General features: G+C 45.8%; 1 protein-coding gene across 12 annotated transcripts in view; it reads right to left on the minus strand.

Annotated features, from left to right (window-relative positions):
- Positions 1-20,677, minus strand: part of Wdfy3 (WD repeat and FYVE domain containing 3) — a 239,263-nt gene that overhangs the window by 26,823 nt on the left and 191,763 nt on the right. For 9 of the 12 annotated variants that reach the window (XM_006535220.4, XM_006535222.4, XM_030254820.1 and 6 more), the window contains 11 exons: positions 18,231-18,284; positions 16,066-16,234; positions 13,057-13,220; positions 10,186-10,334; positions 8,258-8,378; positions 7,719-7,804; positions 6,422-6,502; positions 4,302-4,356; positions 4,002-4,121; positions 1,589-1,706; positions 643-749 (listed from right to left, as the gene is read on the minus strand). In XM_006535220.4, the coding sequence (XP_006535283.1) occupies positions 643-749; positions 1,589-1,706; positions 4,002-4,121; positions 4,302-4,356; positions 6,422-6,502; positions 7,719-7,804; positions 8,258-8,378; positions 10,186-10,334; positions 13,057-13,220; positions 16,066-16,234; positions 18,231-18,284 (1,224 nt within the window). The remainder of the gene's footprint in view (positions 1-642; positions 750-1,588; positions 1,707-4,001; positions 4,122-4,301; positions 4,357-6,421; positions 6,503-7,718; positions 7,805-8,257; positions 8,379-10,185; positions 10,335-13,056; positions 13,221-16,065; positions 16,235-18,230; positions 18,285-20,677) is intronic. The other 3 variants (NM_172882.3, XM_030254821.1, XM_006535226.4) reach the window with 1 other exon arrangement.

Here is a 20,677-nt window from a genome sequence, read left to right on the forward strand (position 1 = left end):
CCTGGGCTGGAGAGATGGCTCAGTGGTTAAGAGCACTGACTGCTCTTCCAGAGGTCCCGAGTTCAATTCCCAGCAACTACATGGTGGCTCACAACTGTCTGTAATGGGATCTGATGCCCTCTTCTGGTGTGTCTGAAGACAGCTACAGTATACTCACATACATAAAATAAATAAATAAATAAATCTAAGCATGGACGCACTTAAAAAAAAAATTAAAACTCCCTCTCCCTGGCTGGAATATTTATGTTTTAACAGGATCCTGAACTTGTTCGCTCTAAATGAAGTCTAGTTTATTTATCAATGTAAGCCTAACAATTTCAGTTCCATTCTGAACGACCAACTTGTTACCGGTAAAGCTTCAGTGTTCCTTAGAAGATAACATTTTTGGAAAGACAATTTTTTTAAAGATTTATTTATTTATTATATGTAAGTACACTGTAGTTGTCTTCAGATACACCAGAAGAGGGCATCAGATCTCATTACGGGTGGTTGTGAGCCACCATGTGGTTGCTGGGATTTGAACTTCAGACCTTCGGAAGAGCAGTCGGGTGCCCTTACCCACTGAGCCATCTCACCAGCCCCGGAAAGACAATTTTTAATGAAAGCATTAGAATGGGAAAAAATATAAAATTTGAGTCTTACCTGAAGCCGTAAGAAGATCTGTGTGAAAGGCTCCATTCTTACGAGGTATGAGGCCACGATCATTGCAGATGAATAGTGGGTGCCGTAGTGGTACGCTGGGGTCTCCCCTGCTCCGGACAGTTGGAGCATCATTAAAAACAAAAGAGGAAATGAGAGAAGTAAGTGTGGTGTTAAACAGAAGGTTTGGAAATGTTAGCCATTGTGACAGGCAGCCGGGACACCAAATGCAGGGACACTGCGACCGCACTATTCCACAGGGCTGTCACCGGCGGGCACCTGGGTGAGCAAACTTGTCTGCCACTGTCTGGCAGGGCCTCCCCGTCACTTCTAACAGCGAGCCGCCTTCCACTGAAGCAGCAGCTGACTTAGCGGCTACTTGTTTTTTATTAGCTTATGGCTTTATAACTAAAGAGTTCTCTAAACTGCTGTCTACAAATGCAGCGCAATAGCATTTATTATTATTGGGCATCGTTCTTGGAAGACAGGGTAGGGAGAGAAAGAAAATGGGCACAGGCTTAAATTTAGTAGGCTTATATTTAACAGTATTTCCCCTTTGTTTTATGTATGGGGGGAAGCAATAGTCATTACATATAATACGTTGTATAGTTCACAAATATCATCAATTCATAATTTTAAATGAAGGGAGTTCTAAAAAGCACCTAAATGAAATTAAAGGAGACACAAGAAATGAATGTGTAGTTTCTGGGACTAAGCATTGTTAGAGACCAAGGCAGAGGAGGTAGCTTCCTGCCAGCACTCTGCAGACATCTTCTAGAGAGGTCACACACTGCATCAACTGCTGCATTTCTGCTGTATCACGCATGTGCAGGTGTGCACACATAATAATAACTCAGCACCCCGCAGACGTGCCCACGGGGGTCAGGGCACTAAACTGTGTTCACTTTTGAGACAGAAAGGCAAAGCCAAGGCAGAAGGCTCTCCTCACCATTGGGATCTTCCCAGTCCTTGTAGCGCTTCTTGTACTGGGCCAGCCGCTCATCCGTCTGCGCGCCCATTGGCTTGGCCAGGTTTCTGAATGTCTTGGGGTTAGTGAGGTCAACTTCCTGAAACAAAAAACAAACCCCAACACCGAGTCACCAGGCGCCCTATCTCCCTCCCCAGCGTGGATGCAGCGACTGTAGGGGCAATGACCCTACCTGTGGCGTGGACAGAAGGAAGTGAACTGAGAGAGAAGTTTGTGGACTGTTTACCCACACCGTACATTCATACGCAGAGCTGAGTAAGTGGCACTGCTGGACAAGGGTTTTGGGAATTATGCATCTCACGGGGAGACTCCGAGGATCATAGGAAGGAGGGGAATATTCAGTGCTTCAAGAGCTGAGCAAGGACGAGGCAGGACTCCTTCAGGACACCTTCGACACAAAGGCTCCCATTCAGCACTATCTCCAGCTCCCCTGTACCCGGAGGGTGGAGTCTTTCTATCCCTCCTCCCGTCCCCTCCTAGTTCCTTCTAACTTCATCCCTGAGTCCTTTCCTCATGTAGGTGGTTTACAGGGGAGATGGCTCGAGACACTCGGTGATCAGCTCACAGCCCTACCAAGTGACTTCCAAGCACAGGGGAGATGGCTCGAGACACTCGGCGATCAGCTCATAGCCCTGTCAAGTGACTTCCAAGCACAGTGAACATTTTTCAGCCCGGCAGGGATTATTTTAAAAGCATATCACTAGCTGACCTAATTCACATATTCAAAAGAAAACCAGAATTCACTCCCTCAGGGTCTTTAAAGGTAGAAATTTGAAAGGCATGTCTGTGAAATGCTTAATATATGTCCTTCTTATAGGACATCAAAAGTATAAACAATTTTGCCAAACACCCGTGTCTTGGGCACAAGAAACTGATCCGCACTAATGAGCACACGTCTGCTGGTTGCATTCCTCTGTGCAGAGCCTGCAGGAGAAGTAACTCATCCATATTAAACTTGGCAACCGCAAAGATGGACACTGCAGTGGGAGTGGGGATCCGAGGGAGCCATGAGCAGTGTCTGGGCTTCACTAACAAGCAGGGTCAGAAAGCACGACTGTGCTGTGCAGGCAGTGAGTGAAAACCTAGAGACTCTCTCGCTCGGCCCAGCTCAGGCAGGGAGGGAAGGGGAAGATCAGAGCGTGCCCCACTGGTGGTGGGCTTGTGTGTGAATTACAGGACTCCTAATTCACGATTCGTGAATGAGGCAGGTAGAGAGAAACTGAAAGCTGGGACAGTTCTAGGCAGGTGGGACCATGTGAGGAAAGCTACTGAGGGGGAGCGGGACTTGGACTGAGTAAAACAGGTGTAACTATTAGATCTGCGGTGAGGAGAGAAGAGAGCAGGGACCAGAAGGAAGCCTGGGGCAGTGATCTAGCGAGAGGCACAGAGGCCCAAGTGATGCTGGCCAGGCTGACGGAGGAAGCCAGGGTATTTATTTAGAGGGAGGCATGCCTTGGCCACATGGGCGGCAGGTGGCAGTGGTGTCTCTTACAATAGAGCAACAGAGCTGGGGTTGCGATTCTATCAGGAAGTAGGGGACTCTATGCCCTCCCCACAAAAGTTCACTCTTTTGCACTTCCCTAACACTTTAAAATTTTCCTATTCGGATGAACTTGGGACATTTTCATCTCATGAGGCGTTACCCCCTGACCGCCCTGTAAGACGCAGTCACTCATTCCACTGCGACTCCGGCTTCACACAGAGCGCACTGTACTTGCACCTGCACACATACGGTAGGTTGCTGAGTCTTTTCTCAAACTAGTACTTTTCTGAGGACAAGCTTTCTCTAGAATATGACAAATGACATTTCTGATCATTCAATCAGCTCTGATTCTGGTGAGAGACAAAGTCAGATGAATTTCTGAACTCTGAGCATCGTTAAACCTTTTTCATCTTTTTTTTTTTACAGAGGCCAGTCTTCTCTAATCTAATGCTTCCCACATCATCAGAACCAGTCTCAGACAGAGATGGAAAGCAGAGCATCGGTTGAGAACATGCATGCTGCATGCTGGTCATCTGGATGCCCAAGTCACGGGAAAGACCCCATCTGCACAGAAAGGAGAACACAATCCTTTTACGAAGCGGGGACGTTTTCAGGAAAGGGTCAAGTCACATTTATTTTCCCCTTCGGTACTTACCAATGGATACAAATTAATTAGACTAAAGGAAACTGAATAGACACTGTGAGTTAGATAGACTCAAGGGTCTAACCTAATGCTGTTGTAAGTTACATACTATATACCCATGTGTCCAAACTAAGTTTACTCTGTCTTCTTCATAAAGTCCTTGTAGTCACAAGGGACACTAACCTGTAATGTGAGAATTGACATTTTTCATGAATGAGCTACTTTTGGCCAGGTGACCTGAGGTTTACCTCGGAGTCGTAGTCTGAGAGGATCCACGGGAAGACAGGGTACTGCATGAGGTCATTGTAAGATCTGCCTGCCAGCGTGTTCAAGTGCATCAAATACTGGAAGTTGCTGATTTCACCTCTCTTAGGAAAGATAATAAAGACCAAACTTAGAGCAATAAATTACTTATGTGTAAAACATTTTATATGCAAAAAGGGACATAAGAAAAAAAAAAGATTTCAATACACCAACCCCACCCCCTCCATCCAAAAAAGAGAACTGTTTCCTTTTGTGGACCGTGAAGTGACATGCACCGCGCTCACCTCCCATCTCTGAGTCACAGACTTCTCTCCAACCAGAGTGCTGAGTAACCCAGACCTACACGGAAGGAAACAAGTGTGGGTCAGAGGGGCAGAGCTGAGTAGCTTTACAACGGAGGTGTCCCACCCACTGTCTGCAAGTTCTCCTCAGCCCACAGGATGTCTCTAATATGGGCCATGAAATCACTTTGGAGGACTGTGATGAGCATTTTGAAACAGGAACTATCTGGACCAAAAGGAAATCCAGAAGGCGTCACCTACATCAAGGAAGGCAGTATTCTATGGCCCGTGCCTCACTACTCATGATTCAGCGGAGGTGTCCGGGGATGCCGCAGGGTGTATATATCATTGTTCACCATGAGTACAAGACCTGGACGAACCCAATCTAATCCGACTTTCTAATTCTCACTATCATTCCCATGCAAACAGATCCAAAGACACTTAGTAGAAGAACAGAAATATGCAGTCATCTCCACATAGTAGGTACACAGCTCCTAAGATGGACCTTGAATAAGAGACTGGCTATGAGATTTTATGGCAGGGTAGCACACTGCTCAGTTCATTTAAAAACGTATGTGCTACATTTCGGAGTGTGCACTTTGTCAGAGCATTGTAAAATGCTATTCAAGGTTATCAGTACTGAGTACTGAAAGTCAACCACTGATCCATCATCTGAAGACACCTTGGTGGCACACACCAGGCTCAGTGCTACAGGTGCCATTCTCCGAGCATGCACACATGCAGAACTGTCTCTGGAAACTAGCTAGAACCTTCCTCACGACTGTAAGACAGAGAAGGGAAACTTTTTCTCTCCCATATCTATACTAACAACGAAAATGAGCTGTTTCTGAGGTTAACAAGTACACATATTTTTCTTTTTTTTGCTATTGCTTAAAAAAATTTAAAGGCAACATTTTATCAACTTAATATATTTTCATGTGCACAGATGAGAAAAACATTCATTTATAAAGGCAGAATCTCTATTAAGTTTTTCTGTCTCCTGCGTGTGAGTTATAAGTTAGTTTCCAGTCTCACAACCCAGCTTCTTTCCAGGTGACCCATCACAGTGTGACTGCAAACAGCAGGGAGTGTACGGACCCTTGACATGGCTGTGGCCCAGCACTACAAGGCAGCTACGAGGATGCTGGGCTTGCAGCTGAGCGAGGGTTTAAACTTAAAGACCAGATGGGCAAGTTGCAACAGCCGAGGGTAATCAAGACCCCATGACAGAGCGTGCCGTTGTAACCTGAGGACAAGAACTAGGGAAAAGCGGGCACAAGACAGGGCTAAGTCACTGACAAACAGTGCAGGCGTACTCTTTTTTTTTTTTTTTTTTGAAAAGCTTTTTTAGATTTATTTATTTATTATAAGTAAGTACACTGTAGCTGTCTTCAGACACTCCAGAAGAGGGCGTCAGATCTCGTTACGGATGGTTGTGAGCCACCATGTGGTTGCTGGGATTTGAACTTCGGACCTTCGGAAGAGCAGTCGGGTGCTCTTACCCACTGAGCCATCTCACCAGCCCGCAGGCGTACTCTTAATGAGATAACAGTTATACCAGAAGCCATCCTGACAAACATAGTGTAAGTGTATGCCTAATGAGATATACATTATATAACAGGAAACCATTTTATACAATCTAAAATTTAAACAATTAATGCTGAAAGTTGGTATCTATTCAGACAAACAACTCAGTCTAATAAAGGTAGGTTAAGGATGGCGAACTTCTTGTGTATCGGTTTGGTTTTGTGATATCGGGAGCCTTAGAACTAAATACGCAGCTCATTTCACTATGGAGAGTAACAAATAAAGGAATTGCATTTTAGTGCTGTAAGAGAACCTGGAAAGGGTGGCATCAACAATAAAAATAAAAAAAATCAAAGAGAGAGAATGCCTTATACACACGACAAACAGGGGAGAAAGTAAAGGTTAAGTTTCCAGAGGTTTTCTGAAGGTGAGAAATTGTCAAATATAGCACTACAGGATAAAAGCTTGTATCTCAAGTGGATACTGTTTCTACTGTCTCCTATAGCAACTGATGAAAGAAAACCATAATTCTCTCCAGATATAAGTCATCTTAATTTCACAATGCAATCATTTTGAGTGAGCACCACAGTACCTACCCTTGTTCCACACTGGTGTTTGGTCTCTGTCCGGACACAGACTCCGAGCTGTCCGTGAGAGAGGGCACAACTGCCAGGAACCTAAAAAAATTAAATTACACATGAAGTCTCAGCAGGGACCTAATGCAGCCCAGAGAAGGACAATTCTTAGACCTCTGTCGCAGTTGAGCCTTCCATTAGCCAGGAAATGGCAGCAAGGGGGTACAAGACCAGGATGCTGACCATATATTGATACAGCTGATTCCATTTATTTTATTGTTGCTAGTCTATTGCTCTGCCTAATTTACAAGGTAAGTCTTGTCATGGATGTATATATAGGCTACAAAGACGTGCTTCTAGGAGTTAGTACTAGCTGCAGATCCCCAAGGACCATCTGGCAGGTGCCACTATATAAAAGGGGACAGGTGGCATTATACTGCAGTGACACACAGCACTCACTGTGTGTATTAGCTATTCCTCCTGGATGTAACCTAGACACAGAACTGTTAGGAGAAGGGTTGCCGGGAGCTCCAGCACCCCTCCTGTACACAGGCCTCTGTCTCTTCTGACTCACATGTGAACACAAACACCAGGAGTATGCCCTCCGTTAGATGTCTTCACCACTGATAAAGCAAGCTTAGAATTGAGCAGTCCTTCTAAGTGACTGTGCTGTGTTTTCAACACTGGAGATTCTCAAGTGGATACTGTTTCTATGGGAACTCAGCTCTGGAGCCCCACAGCAAGGCAAAGAGAAAGGTGCAAGAACCTGAAAGGTTACTTTTTAATTTTCACTTATTGTTACTGTGTATGTGTACAGACCCACGTGTGTGGAGCCTAGAGGGAACCCTTGCTCTCATACACTTTTCTCTTACTGGACTTTGGTACCAAGGCCCTTTATCACTGAGCCATTTCTTGGGCCCATCAAAGCACCATTCTGTTTTTAATTTTATTTCATTTATTTACTTCTATAAGGTGACATTTTAATTCTCTTAAGACTTTGTGATGAAATAGCCTTGGGTAGTTCTCGCTCACTTAAGATAATTTATTGCTCTAAATGGGTCTTTACTATCTTTCCTAAGTTACCAGGAGGGAGAAATGCTATTTAATCACGGAGCTGACATTGTTCTGAAAGCAGTTAGAGGCCCGGAAATGGGAGGAATACTTCTGCAAAGGTCTCACCTCACTGCTCTGGGACATAAGCAGCTAGCTCAAGCTAGTTCAGCCTGCAATGGTCCTCCCACCCTCCCCCGCCACCCCCACCGGCCGCCCTGCCATCTCTTCCCAAAGCAGCATGTAAGGATTTCCCCGTGAACAAGACCTTTGGTAGACTTTATTCCGAATTCCCTTTTGAAAAGCCAGGAGGTAGTTCCGTCCATCTCCAGAGAAAACTTCAACAGCGATAGGCTGGAGAAAGACAAACGATGAAACAGATTGGAGAACACATGCTAACTTTTTCACTGTAGATATCTACAATCTTGAATTTCTTGAATGGAGAATACTCAGACTCATGAGTTATCTCTATATTAAGGCACACAGTCAATTTTTTTTCCTATTCTGCTCAAAATTAAAGAAATCTTTAAAAATGGAATGATAAATAGTAACTAAAAACTATGTTCCTGAAGTGATGAGGATGTAAATTTTTATAAGACACAAATGTGCACTTGAATTGGAGAGCAAGGGGTGCGCATGAGAGGGGGCCGCAGAGCTCAAACTGTGAGTGTGAAAACACAAAAGCACTCTAAGGCTCTGTATGTCCTGGGATTGGAGGCAGCAATGCGTGCTGCAGTTCTCACAACACTGGTCCATTTACCAATGGACCAGAGGGGCGAGGCGTTCAGTGTACCAGCGTCCGCTTACCTGGAGGAGATATCTCCTTTTATGCACCTCCTTGATGTCTTCATATGCAAAGATGCTGCAGGTTCTCTTGAGTTGGCTGGGGCCTTGCCTGGCACCTCGAGGGATAATTGGTTCGTGCATGCTGTGAGGAGCCAAGCGGGAAAAGGAAACACACAAAACCACTGGTCAACAAAGGAGATGCCATTCTCTACAGAAGACTAGGCGGCAGACAGTACATCAGAGTTTTCAGTTAAAATTGTGATAATAATCTATCGGTCCCTGGGGAGTTGGGAACCCTTCTGAAGATCACCATCAAAGCGTTTTCTCCTGTTAGGTCAGCCTTTCTATCTCTCAGTTGGCACAGGGTCTAGGCCAAGAACATGTTTAGGAATCCATAAAACATTTTATTTCTTTCCAAATCAAAATAGAAAGAAATGACCTACAATATTTTGATATAGATCTATCTTTATATTAATAAAACACAGTTTTATTTTTCAAGAATCACAAAACACGATTAAATTTTTTTTATGCGGAAGAATGTCTCATGCACGTCACCATGAGGCCTTCAGTCACCATGGTTACCACACTTCTAATACTCAAGCACAAGAGCTGTCCTTTCGTCAAGAGTGTTGCTCCTGAATGTCTTCCTATAGCTGTGTGCACGTCTAGGTGTGTATAGCTGTCTGTGTATGTACATGCCTGTGCTGGAGCTGAGGTGTCCTGTTCTGTCCCCCTCTGCCTTGTTCCTTTGCGAGAGGGTCTCTCACTGAGCCTGGAACATGGCGAGTAGCCACTAGCCCTAGCAATTCCCCTACCTCAGTTCCACAGCCCTGGGATAACAGGTGTCTGTGTGGCCATGTGTGGTGCTTTGAATGTTTGGCCCAAGGAGTGGCACGATTAGGAAGTATGGCCTATGAGACACTTCTAGCTGCCTGGACAAGACAGTCTTCTTTGGTTCAAGATGTAGAACTCTCAGCTCCTTCTCTAGTATCATGTCTGCCTGGATGCTGCCATGCTTCCTACCATGATGATAATGGACTGAACCTCTGAAACTGTAAGCCAGCTCCAATTTAAAGTTTGCCTTTGTAAGAGTTGCTTAGGTCATGGGGTCTCTTCACAGCAGTAAAACCCTAAGACATCAGGCTTGTGGGGTTTTTTTTTTGGGGGGGGGGAGTGGTGAGGTGGGGTGGAGACTGGGATCTGAACTCAGGCTCTCATGTATGTGTAGAAAACACCTTTACCCTCCTGCTATCTCTCCAACCTCTGTAGCAATGATTTCAAAACTGATCTTGCAAATTCAGAATGAGCTTTTAAGTGTATAGCTATGTTAGTTAGTTGTTTTATTAACTTGCCACAGCTAGAGTCAATTGTGAAAACGTCCATAAGATCAGTCCTTGGGCATATCTGCAGGTTATTTTCATGATTAGTGATTGTGTCAGAGGGGCCAGCTCACCATGGGCGGTGCCATCCCCTAGGTAGGTTGTAGGCTGTATAAGAAAGCCAGCTGAGTGAGGAGCCAATAGGCAGTGCTCCTCTAATTTCTGCCCTGACTTCCCTCAACGAGGGATTCTGTCGGGGAAAACAGAAGGCAAATTAACCTTCTCCCCCTAAGTTGCTTTCTGGGTGTGCTGTTTATCACAGCACGAGAGAAACTAACTAAACAGTAGGTTAACCATGACTATAATTTGGTATATAATGCTAATGATACAAAGACATAAAATGCAATTTTCATTTGAAGAATACTTTCTCTTTAGTGGAAAGGACAGCACTGCCCCAGGCGAGGCACAGAGAGACTGGGAGGTGACTTAGGACATGGCAGTGTCAGAGGCTCATACGGACGGGGAGGTGACATGTCTTAGGACGTGCGTTTGGGATTAAGGAGCAATGCAAATACATTGGCTGTCCTCTCGAGGCAGCTTTACTTGGTGTCCCCTTGCGCATTTACTTACTTTGGAGGTAAGGTTTCAATGTCCCTTATTTCCCTGGTGGCAGTCATGGTGAACCCATCGATCACATAGAAATGCTCTTTCCCGAAGAGAAGCAGCCCCTCACTGGTGTCCAGGCCCTGGACGCGCGCACAGCGGTACATGTGCTGGATCTACAAACAAAGTCACAAGAATCCCTTCCTGTACCTTCTCCCTTTTGTTACTGCTACAGGAAGCCCGAGGCTAAGCATGTTAAACCCGGGTTCATGTCCGGCCTGTAGATGATTTAGTAATGATGGCAAGCATTCACTCACATCATCCACTGGGGCCTGCACCCTACCCAGGACCCTAGCTCCGACAGCACACCTGTGCTAGAGTCTGTAAGTGAGAAGTAGGTTGGCTGAGGCTCCTGTTCTCATGGAGGGCAGAGTCTGGTAGAGCAGAGGTTTGAAGCATGCATGTAGAAAGATTAGAATAGGCAAGATGACACCCTGCACATGTTCTGCAGGAATGGGAGCCCCAGGCAAGTTCCAAGCTCTGTGGCTACAGCCTCTGCAGATGGTTGGGGGCCTCAGTGTCTTAGAACATCTGCTCTGTCTCTAGCATACGCCGTGGATTTGTCGTAGGCCTAAGTGAGATAAGGCATACAGCAACCACATTAGACTTGTTGGCTGTCGTCTCTCCCAGAGGTCACTGTCCTCTCTGCATGATCCTCCCAGGAGCCACAGGGTGGAATGCGTCCTTCACTCCCCACCCAGCCCCTGACTCCTGGGTGAGCCCAGCTGAGCAGATGCTCAGTTTCCTCACAGGGCAGGTTACTGAATCTCTCAATGTGAATACTGTTTTCTTTTCAAAAGGGTAATTCTTAGTAAACATTCCTCTTGTTTGACTCATTTCAACACAAGTCAAAGGGGGAAAATCAGTGGCTAAATCAGAGTCAAACAGCTATCAAGTGACGTCACTTGAATCTAGTTCCCCAGCTTTTCAAACGCAAGTGACTGTTTGAGAAGGGAACAGAAAATATCAAGCTGGCTACCGGAGCCTGGGGGGACAAGGGTAGAAAGGGAAGACCATTTCCCAAAGGGTGTGAAGTTTCATGTGCAGTGGGCGGTGGGTTTCAGTGACTACCTTTTATCCACTATCGGTGAGGCTCAATATTTTTACGCATAGATAGGAACACCACATTGTATCCTAAAGATGTATACGTCGTCGGAAATAAAATGTAAAGATAAAGGCATGAATACATTTTCTCAAATATCTAGGGATTAAGGCAATTTCACTGCACATCTGAGTCATTTCAATAAAAGGGCAGGCTGTTTGTAGGGAGGTCCACATATTACAATTTATTTTAACTTTTTGAAGCATAGTTTCATTGGAGGTTGGCCTCCAATCCCTGGGTAGCCTAGAATGACCCTTCTGCTGTACCTTCAGAATGCTTGCACTGAGTGGCTGTATTTAATCGGGGCTGGGATTTGAACCCAGGGCTTCCTGTGTGCTAGGAATGAGCTACACAAAATGAGCTACATCCCAAGGCACAGAGAGGTTTAATTCTTTTCCCTATGGCACTGGGGCTGAAAGCCAAGGCTGCACGCATGTCAGACACCTGTGCCACCATCAAGCTCTGCCCTCAGCTTCTTGACTTACTTTAAAATAACTGGTGCTACGTAAATGGGGGGAGGGGGAGGGGAGGCGGGAACAGATAGATTGACATCATAGGCACATAGGCCTTCTGAGTGTTCAGATGCTATAAACACGGAGTGAGAACCCTGTCATCTGGGGATGCTGAACATCCCGGGGCCACACAGCCTCCCTCTCAAGCTATCTTCTGGATGGATGAACTTTTATAGTTACATGATCTTTTCTTTTCTTTTTTTCTTCCTTATAATTCCATTCAAAATTATTCAGCGCACATCTCCAATCAGCATTGTTTTAATAACACACTGGCTTCTTATTACAACTTCTTGAGGTAGGATAGATCTCAGGGATTAATACCACAGGCAAAAAAGTAAGAACAGCCTTTTGAGATGGGTGATATTCAAATTCATGACACAGTAACCACCTTACCTTCCTTCCCTCCTGCAGCTAACTACCACGCCAAGGTCTATGTGTCTATTGTAGGACTGGGCTGTGTAAGATGGGGACATGAACAACAATCAGCGCCTGACTGCAAGCACAGCATCGAGAGGAAAGGGGACTCGGACAAACAGTCATGACAGGCGAACATTCTAGGATGCCCACTGAGCAGGCCACAAGCACTGAGGGAGGGCGTCTGAGCAAGGCTGAGCAGGCCAAGGAGACAGCCCTAATGGGGCTACAGACTTCAAGACTTATGGACGCAGCAATCACTAGAGGTTTCACCAGTGCTGGGACATGGTGGGGGGATTGTCAGAAGAAACAGTATGACCAACGGTCAGAGCTAACAGCATGGGGGTGGGGGGGTGCAATGAGAGCCAGCATGGAAGCAGGTGCTTAGGCTTAGAAGTGGGCAGAGCAGGGAGGCACGGGAGATAGCTTCCTGTGAGGGAGGGAGGGAGGGAGTGAGTGAGTGAGTGAGTGAGATCAGGGTTAAATATGAGCTGGAGGTGAGAGCCCTGATCAGCTGCAGTTTATGGAGATAGAGGGAAAGAGCACCTGGCTCAGACAGCTGGATGGCCTACCCCCATAGACCTGATTAGGACCCTAAAGGGAGGTGTGGTCTAACAACAGACACAGAGAGAGAATTAGGACTCAGTTGTGAACCCCATTTCTGATGAAACTTTGCACTGTTGAGTGCAAATAGGACAAAACACTTGCTTATGCGGCTGTCTTGTGCCTTGTCTTGGGACGCTAAGCACACTCCATCCTCCCCTCCCTCCTCCACCCTGTCTTGGGACACTCTGTCCCCAGGGGCAGTACCTTCTCTCCCTCTTCCAGCAGGCGCAGCAAGGTTGCGTTGTCTGTTTTCTCCTCCTCCTCTATGGAGCCGCTCTCAGCAATCTGGTCTTGGAGCTGCTCCTGGGTCTCCTCATCTCCTCCATCAGGTGCAGACCGAGAGCGCTTCAGGGGAGGCTTCACAAGGCCTAGAATACAGAGACGAGGGTGGGGTGGGGCCATGTGGGGACAGTTTAGTTTCAGAGTTGGCCCACATGCTAAAGCTTTGGACTTGGGTCTGGTGCCGGGGAAGGGGTGGAACTTTTAGAGTGGTGCCCAGTGGGAAGAACTAGGTCATCAGGAGATAACACCTCTGAGGGGAACACTTTAGAGATGCTTCCTTGAAGGGAACATTTAGACCCAGCCCTGTCCTATCGGCTTTGTGGCCGCCATGAAGCGAGCATACTTCTCCAGTCAGAGAACACAGAGAGCACAGTTGGGCAGCAGTGTCTGGGGTCAGCAAGGCAGGCTTGAGGATTAAACACTGCAGGATCCTGAGACATTATTTGCCCTTTGGGAATCACAGTTCTCTCCATTATAAAACTGGGATGAGGGTTCCGTCTCCCTCAGGTTTGTTGGGAAGCTAACTGTGGAAATGACTGCTCAGGGAACTCAGACGACAGCAGTAGAGCACTGAGCGGTTAGTGGCAAGCATCTGTGGTTTATAGGTGAGCAGCATCTGGGAGGGGCTGTTAAGTGAGGAGTCCCTGCTCCCCCCCCCCCCCCACACGACAGCACACAGCATGTGCATTGTAACTTGTGCGGAGGGCTCATGGAGGCCCTGCCAAGCCTCAAAGTAGCAATATGATTCTTCATGCATGAATGAAATCGGTCAAACAGCGGGGTCATGGGGAACAGGGATAGAACTCTTTTAAATAACACAGATCATTAATTTGCAGATTAAGGAAACACTTTGCTGCCCCATCATTTGATAACTTCATGAAAAATTGCAATAGAAGAAATAAAAACCAGTGAGATCCTAAAATATTAGACATTCTTTAAGAATGTACGATAAAACACACACTCAATGCCTTCAGTTCCTTAGCTGCACTGTCAAAAGCGACATTGTGCTTGCTATCAACACTACACCAGCACTTGGGAGCGCGACCCTGCTGAAAATCCTATCCATTGAACCCGAGTGACCAGAGGCTCTGGCTTGCCTGGAGAAGACATGGCAGGATAAGTAATGGGAAGAGACAAAAGCACCCGCAGAGGAATGGCAGCTGGCTGCACCTCTCTCAGAGTCAGGAGCCTCAACCTCCAACTGATATTCGTGATTTGGGCTAACTGTAGAGATTAGAAAAAAAATCAAGCTTGAGAATGTAAATGTCATCAACCCCAACCCAGGTCACCTGAGTAACTGTGGGCTAACCTTGGCTTATTTGTGGGAACCACAGCTTTACACCCTATCCAGAGCCTCGCTTGCGCAGTGTGAACAGAGGCAGAGGGCTTTAGCCTCTGCTCACCTGGAATGACGGATTCTAAGAGTGTGTCAGGTCTGTTCTGAAATGTTCAGCCGAGGTGGTCGTGCAAGAGAACACGTGGGTTGTAACGGGAGCAGGGGCCAGTACTATTAGATGGGGCTCCTCCTATTTACTCCACCGGACTGAAGCTTAATTTTCCTTCTTTTAAAATTACTCTTCCCTGTTCTGTCTGCATGCCTGCCTGTACATCATGTGTGCCCCATGCCCACAAGGACAGAAGAGAGCACTGGATCCCCTACAAGTGGAGATGTTTGTGAACCACTGTGTGGGTTCTGGGATTCAAACCGTAAGAAGAGAAGCAAAGCCCTTAACCAATCAGCCACCTCTCCAGCCCTGAGCAGTTTTAATTTACTGACAATTTTAATACTGATTTTTAATCTACTTGCTTTTAATTTTAAGAACTTGTAATTGGAAGTTCTTAATTTACATTTCAGGGCTTAGTTTTAGCAAATGAAAGTATGTTTGAGTTTGCAGTCAATCAGATCCTTTAAGAAAGAGAAGGCAAAGGATTAATCTATATATTTAATACAGATTAGGTCTTCATTTGGTGCTAGGACCATGCCAGCAAAATGAGGGGAAGAGATGGACTCTGCGGCCGGAGAGAGGGCTCAGGTGGTAAACTGGCTGAGAGCTCGCGAGTAAACTGAGTGTAATCCCAGCACTGGTGTAGATGAGACCGGAAGGTTCTCAGGACTTGCTGGCCACTTGGCCTAGCAGAGTCAGTGAGCTGCAGGCCAGTAAGAGATGGCACAGAACAAGGCGATGGATGACCACGGGCTTCCACGTGAATGTGCACCGTGCCCACACATGACCGGGTACATGTGTACAGACACATGCCACACAAAATAATCTCAGCCTTCGAGAAAGCTTACATACTTAAAAGAGGCACATGGCAGCGAGGAAACCACCTGACCTTGTGAAGGAGAGAAAAGCAAAGCTCCGCCCCCAGGCAGGACCCAGGCCAGGGCTAGAGGCGGAGGCGGATGCGATGCGGATGCTTCAGGACAGCACCCTGAAGCATCTGCATGTTAGGTCCAGCTCCCACACATGCGGGGAGGGGCAATGGCAGCAACCAGGTGGCCTCTAGCTAAGTCCATCCCTACACTAAAGTCCAGAAGACTAAATCTGAGATCACTTCTTGCAGTTACAGAAAGACTGCTAGTTTTTAAGTACTGGTCAACACACACTGATGATGTATCTAATAATTGTTTTAATTTTGTAATTATCTATCTAGTTGCTTACAATCAGGTTTCACTGAGAGCTCTACTAAATACAAAACAAAACTTACTGAGCCAATGTCTATGAGACTGACATATACTTCTGTAGGGAATAAAGAGACACTTTCTTTATTTCTTATTCATATATCAATCTTTAAGTTGTGATGGTCAAGTATCTAGACATGTTTATGGTTGGCCCTTCTGTTTGCAAATGCTTGCATTTTTATATGACATCACTTGCAAGGAAAGCTCCAAGATTTCAAATCAAAATCAAAGTCAAAGTGGAGGCTGACCTTTGACCTTGGCAATGGTGTCTTCCCCATGCTCGGGTTCTTGCTGGGTGGCTTCGCCTTCTGAGCTCTCTACGATGGCATCCTGAACGATGGCTGGGTTTCCAGAGGCCAGGCGGAGGTAGTACTCTTTACTGTCATAGCTTATAGCTCTTCGGTACCGAGCAGGTTTCTGAGAAATAATAAGAAAAAGATGACTCAGTTATTTCCAACAACAACAACAACAACACAAGCTTGTCAGGATTCCTTTGTGTTCCTATTGTTTAGGGGCTTTGCATAGATTCGATGAATATACACTAAGTACGCAGACTTATTTTGCTCCATTAAAAAAAATAAACTCCAGAGTTTATAAAATAGCATGTATGGAACAATATTAGCAGATCTGTTCTTCCCACAGAGAGACAGACCATGTTTAACCAAGTCACACGTGTGAACTGGTGATGTTCCCTGTGTGTTCTGGTTACCTTCCCTGCATTCTGAGGTGGCAGGGGAGAGCATGCCAGCCCTGAGGGGCAGTGGGCTGCAACAGCCCTGCCCAGTCTGAAGGACACTTGTTCTCTTGGGACAATCTCAAGTGTTTGCTTTGGGAGTGTGCATGAAGAGAGTTAGAACTGGCCTGCACTCTCGGTGGTCCTGGGTCTTACAGGACTCTGCCATTCCAACACCTGCCACCTCCGCACCCTGACTCGGAACAGAGGACTAGATGGCACTCACTGGCTGGCCTGCAAGATGAGCAGTGCCTCCCTTCTGCATCATTGTCTGGTACCGCCTGGTAACACATAACTAACGGACATAGCAAGAACAGGCATAATTTAATTCTGATGAAAAAATAAATATCTAGAGATATAAAAAAACGATTCAATGGTCTGGACACAATAGAACCTTTCTTTCACAGAGTGCTCTTTATTCTAAAATGAGTTTTCTACTTGACCTAAACTTGTTTTCCTTACTCAAACCATATACAGGGAGAAAGTCATGGCTCAAAATCCCTAAAAATTTTGAATTTAAATGCAGACTGCTAAGATCAGGATTAGACTCAGGCTTTGGATCAAAGAGTTTAAAAACTGAGGAACCTGAGGCATGACTTAGGCCTCCTCTTCAGACAGGGTCGTATTTCTCCTTTGTTACCAGTGAGAATATGCAGCCATTTAGAAATACTTTCCCCCGCCCCACATTCTTAAAACCGATTCCCAACTAGAATGAAAACAGGTGCCTGTGTGAGTGGGATATTCAGGATGAAAACACAGGGCAGATTCCCAGGGAAGAGAGATGTAACCGAGGTCGCAACAGCCTTTTCTCTATGTCAGTGTGGGAAACTGACACCGGGAAGCAAACTGAGGAGGCCTGCGCGTGAGTGGAGATGGAGACATTACACAATGCTGCAGAGCACCGAAAAAGCATTCAGAAATCTCCCAGAAGTGGGAAGTCCATCTCATGGGCACTCTAACAAGGACAATGTGCTTTTTAAATGAATAGCAAGCTTGGTACCTTTATGGTTGTTCTGTATGAGTGAAATGATCATAGTCAACTTAAAATTGCTTATACTTTATTAGACGGAAAGGAAGACTTAGTAGCCTACAAGGAGCAGGAGGCTGGACAGTAACCGGAGTATCACCCGCCCAAACTGCTAACAATTTAAAGATGATGGCATGGTTAGTGATGGGCAGGATAATGGATTAACAGATGTACGTTGATGCATTCCTGCATCTATACTGAAAGTCCTGGATCTTTCTGGGGAACAAAAACAATGAAAAATGTACCCCAATTATCTCTACTTGGTGATCATACACTTTGCTTTTAGATTAATTTCTTCTGACTGGAAAGCAGTTTAAAAGAGATAGTCTTGCACTCTCAGCATTTAAAATAATCACATCATGTTTTAAACAGTTGAGGGTTGGAGGCTGCCCATTACTAACATGCCCATAACTGGTTAGTTATGCGTGAGGCAGCACATGGTGAGAGGTGAGGGCCCAGCCTGTTAGTGAGCAGTGTAGACCCTGGGAACAGCCGAGGAAGAGGAGCTGTCCCAGCATGGAGGACACCAGGTTTTCCACCCCGGGGGGCTCACAGAGAGTGAGGGAGTCTTTGAAGTTAGTCTGTCTACCGTCTACCGTGCACTAAGAACAAAGCTGTGGGTAGTCTGCATTCTGTGGCCATTAATGCTTTACCTTCTGAGCAATGACATCATCGGGTGGCTCGGGTTGTTTACTTGGGATCTCAGACTGAACACGGGGTATTAAGTACAGACACATAAGGGGAAAAAAAACATACAAAGATCACAAAACCAAAATTTTCGTGAGGACCATAAGAAATACAGAAGACATACTCAACCCAAAAGGAATTAACAAAATCTACCTGGCTATCTACACAAGTCCTGAGGATGTGTGGCTATTTCCTCCAGGACAGAAGATCGGTGTTTTAAGTAAAATATAAACACTCCAAAAGTTTCAGTGCTCTGAAAAGACAGACTTAAACCTCACAAAACGAAACGTCAGCCCTGCCGTTATGAATGACTTTACAGCAAGCAGCTTTCAAAAGGGAAAACCAAAACAAAAGCTAGCAGCAGATCTCGTGGTAGCCAGTGTCTCCACAGTTCTTCCCTCTGAGACCCCCACATCCGTGTTGTAACAACTCATGGGGGTTAAGCTGCTATCTCCAGTACCTCTTGACACATGAAAACGGGGCAGACTGGTTGACGCCCACACTGCTGCAGGAGTTCCGAGCAGTCACCACCTGACAGACAGCAGCTGGCAAGAGCCAACGTGGGAAGGTGGATGGGATCATCAGGCTTCGGAAGTAGGCAGTCGCCTGACTGACAGACAGAGGGCACTTCTGCTGAGTGCTGGTACAGGAGCCAGCCAGCAGGCCTTCTGAAGCACCTTCCTCCCCGGGACTCCTATCTGAGGTGACTTTGTGACCCTGTTCTGAAGTAAACACTTCTTACCATGTTTCCTTCCCTAGGTATAGCAGACCTTGGGTAGTGACACACTTTTAAACACTTGGGTTCAGTCTGTTTCAATGAATCTTGAGATTTAAAAGAAAATAAGCAAACGCCTCAAACCAGAGAGGTTCCTACCAGGAGAGATCTGGGTGTAAACGGAGCGGTGTTCTCTGTCTTAGGAGGGTCAGTGCACATGTATGGAAGTCATTTGCCAAAACTCACTGAACAGAGCACAATGGAAGTAAAAGCTTTCTGGGTTCAATCCCTGAGAAAAGTTTTTTTGTTTTTGGGACAGGCTCTCATTATACAGCCCTGGCTGGAAAATCACTATGTTGACTCTGCTGGCCCCCAAATCAAGACAATCCTCCGGCCTCTGATTTTTACTGCATGTTTTACTACACCAATCTGATTTCTAACAGAATGATCTAAACTAGAATTAGCTTTTTAATCACTGCTGGATCCTTTGGATCCTTTAGCTTATGCGATGGAATAATGAAAATGTCACTTAGCAATGATGGTCACTCTCAATAAACAAGGCCCAAGACCGACTCATCCACCCTTGCTCCAACCAAGCCAGCCCCAGCTCTCAGCCTTCAGGCAAGCATCTGGCTGCACTTTATAAGCTGGGGACAGTGAGTTTAGGGAGTTGAAAGAAGAGTCAGGTGACCTCTAATTATAAAGGTTTAACATGGTTAAAGGCAGGAGTGACTTACTGAGTACATGGAGCTTAAATTTCAACAGAGCAGACCTCCTGTGGCTCTCTTAAACCCCCTACCCCATCCTCTCATGTCTACACGATATAGTAGCTGTCTTCAGACACTCCAGAAGAGGGCGTTAGATCTCATTATGGATGGTTGTGAGCCACCATGTGGTTGCTGGGAATTGAACTCAGGTCCTCTGGAAGAGCAGTCAGTGCTCTTAATCACTGAGCCAAGTCTCCAGCTTGACTCTTGTCCTTTTTTAGTGGATATTTTTAAAACTTATTTTAAGTTAATATATAAAATAATGAACTTCATTATGAAGATATACACATATATACACAAACACATACTCATTCATATATATATAATAGAGATACATGTAATGTATGTATATATATATTACACTCACTCATACTTTGTTCTTCACACACATAAACCGACTTCCGTCACAGCCATCCTCCCAAATTATTGCTTCCCTAATAGTACAAAAACTTCAGAATTAAAAGTCCTCCTGAATGATGGTTGAATAGGAAGCAATGAAAAACCCAGACTACAACATAGAGCAGAGCACTGGTAGCCTGGTAGCTCAGCATTTAACTGTGAGGCATTCAGCCATGGAGAGGAAACCTAGCAAATGACCTCTGTATAGAATTACTCAAGGGCAGCTATGCAGTCCAGCATAGCCTTGAACTCCTGAGCCTCCCAGGTAGCATGACTCACGGTGGAATGGAAGCTTTGTCATGTGATCTGACTACTAGGGGTCTATGTTCTCGCTGCACCCCACTATCTAACAGCTCTGACCTAGAAGGCTTTCATACCTTATCCAGGTCCTTGTGTGCAGAACAGGAGCAATCATACCTGGGCTTGAGAGGGCTCCCGTGAGACGGGTATAAAAAAAGCTGCGTGTAACTTGCTCTGGCGAACATCTAAGCGACTGCTTTGCAGACACACTGGGTGCTGCTGGTGCTCTGGC

This window comes from Mus musculus, chromosome 5, assembly GCF_000001635.26.
Source record: "Mus musculus strain C57BL/6J chromosome 5, GRCm38.p6 C57BL/6J".
In the NCBI taxonomy this organism is placed as follows: Eukaryota; Metazoa; Chordata; class Mammalia; order Rodentia; family Muridae; genus Mus; species Mus musculus.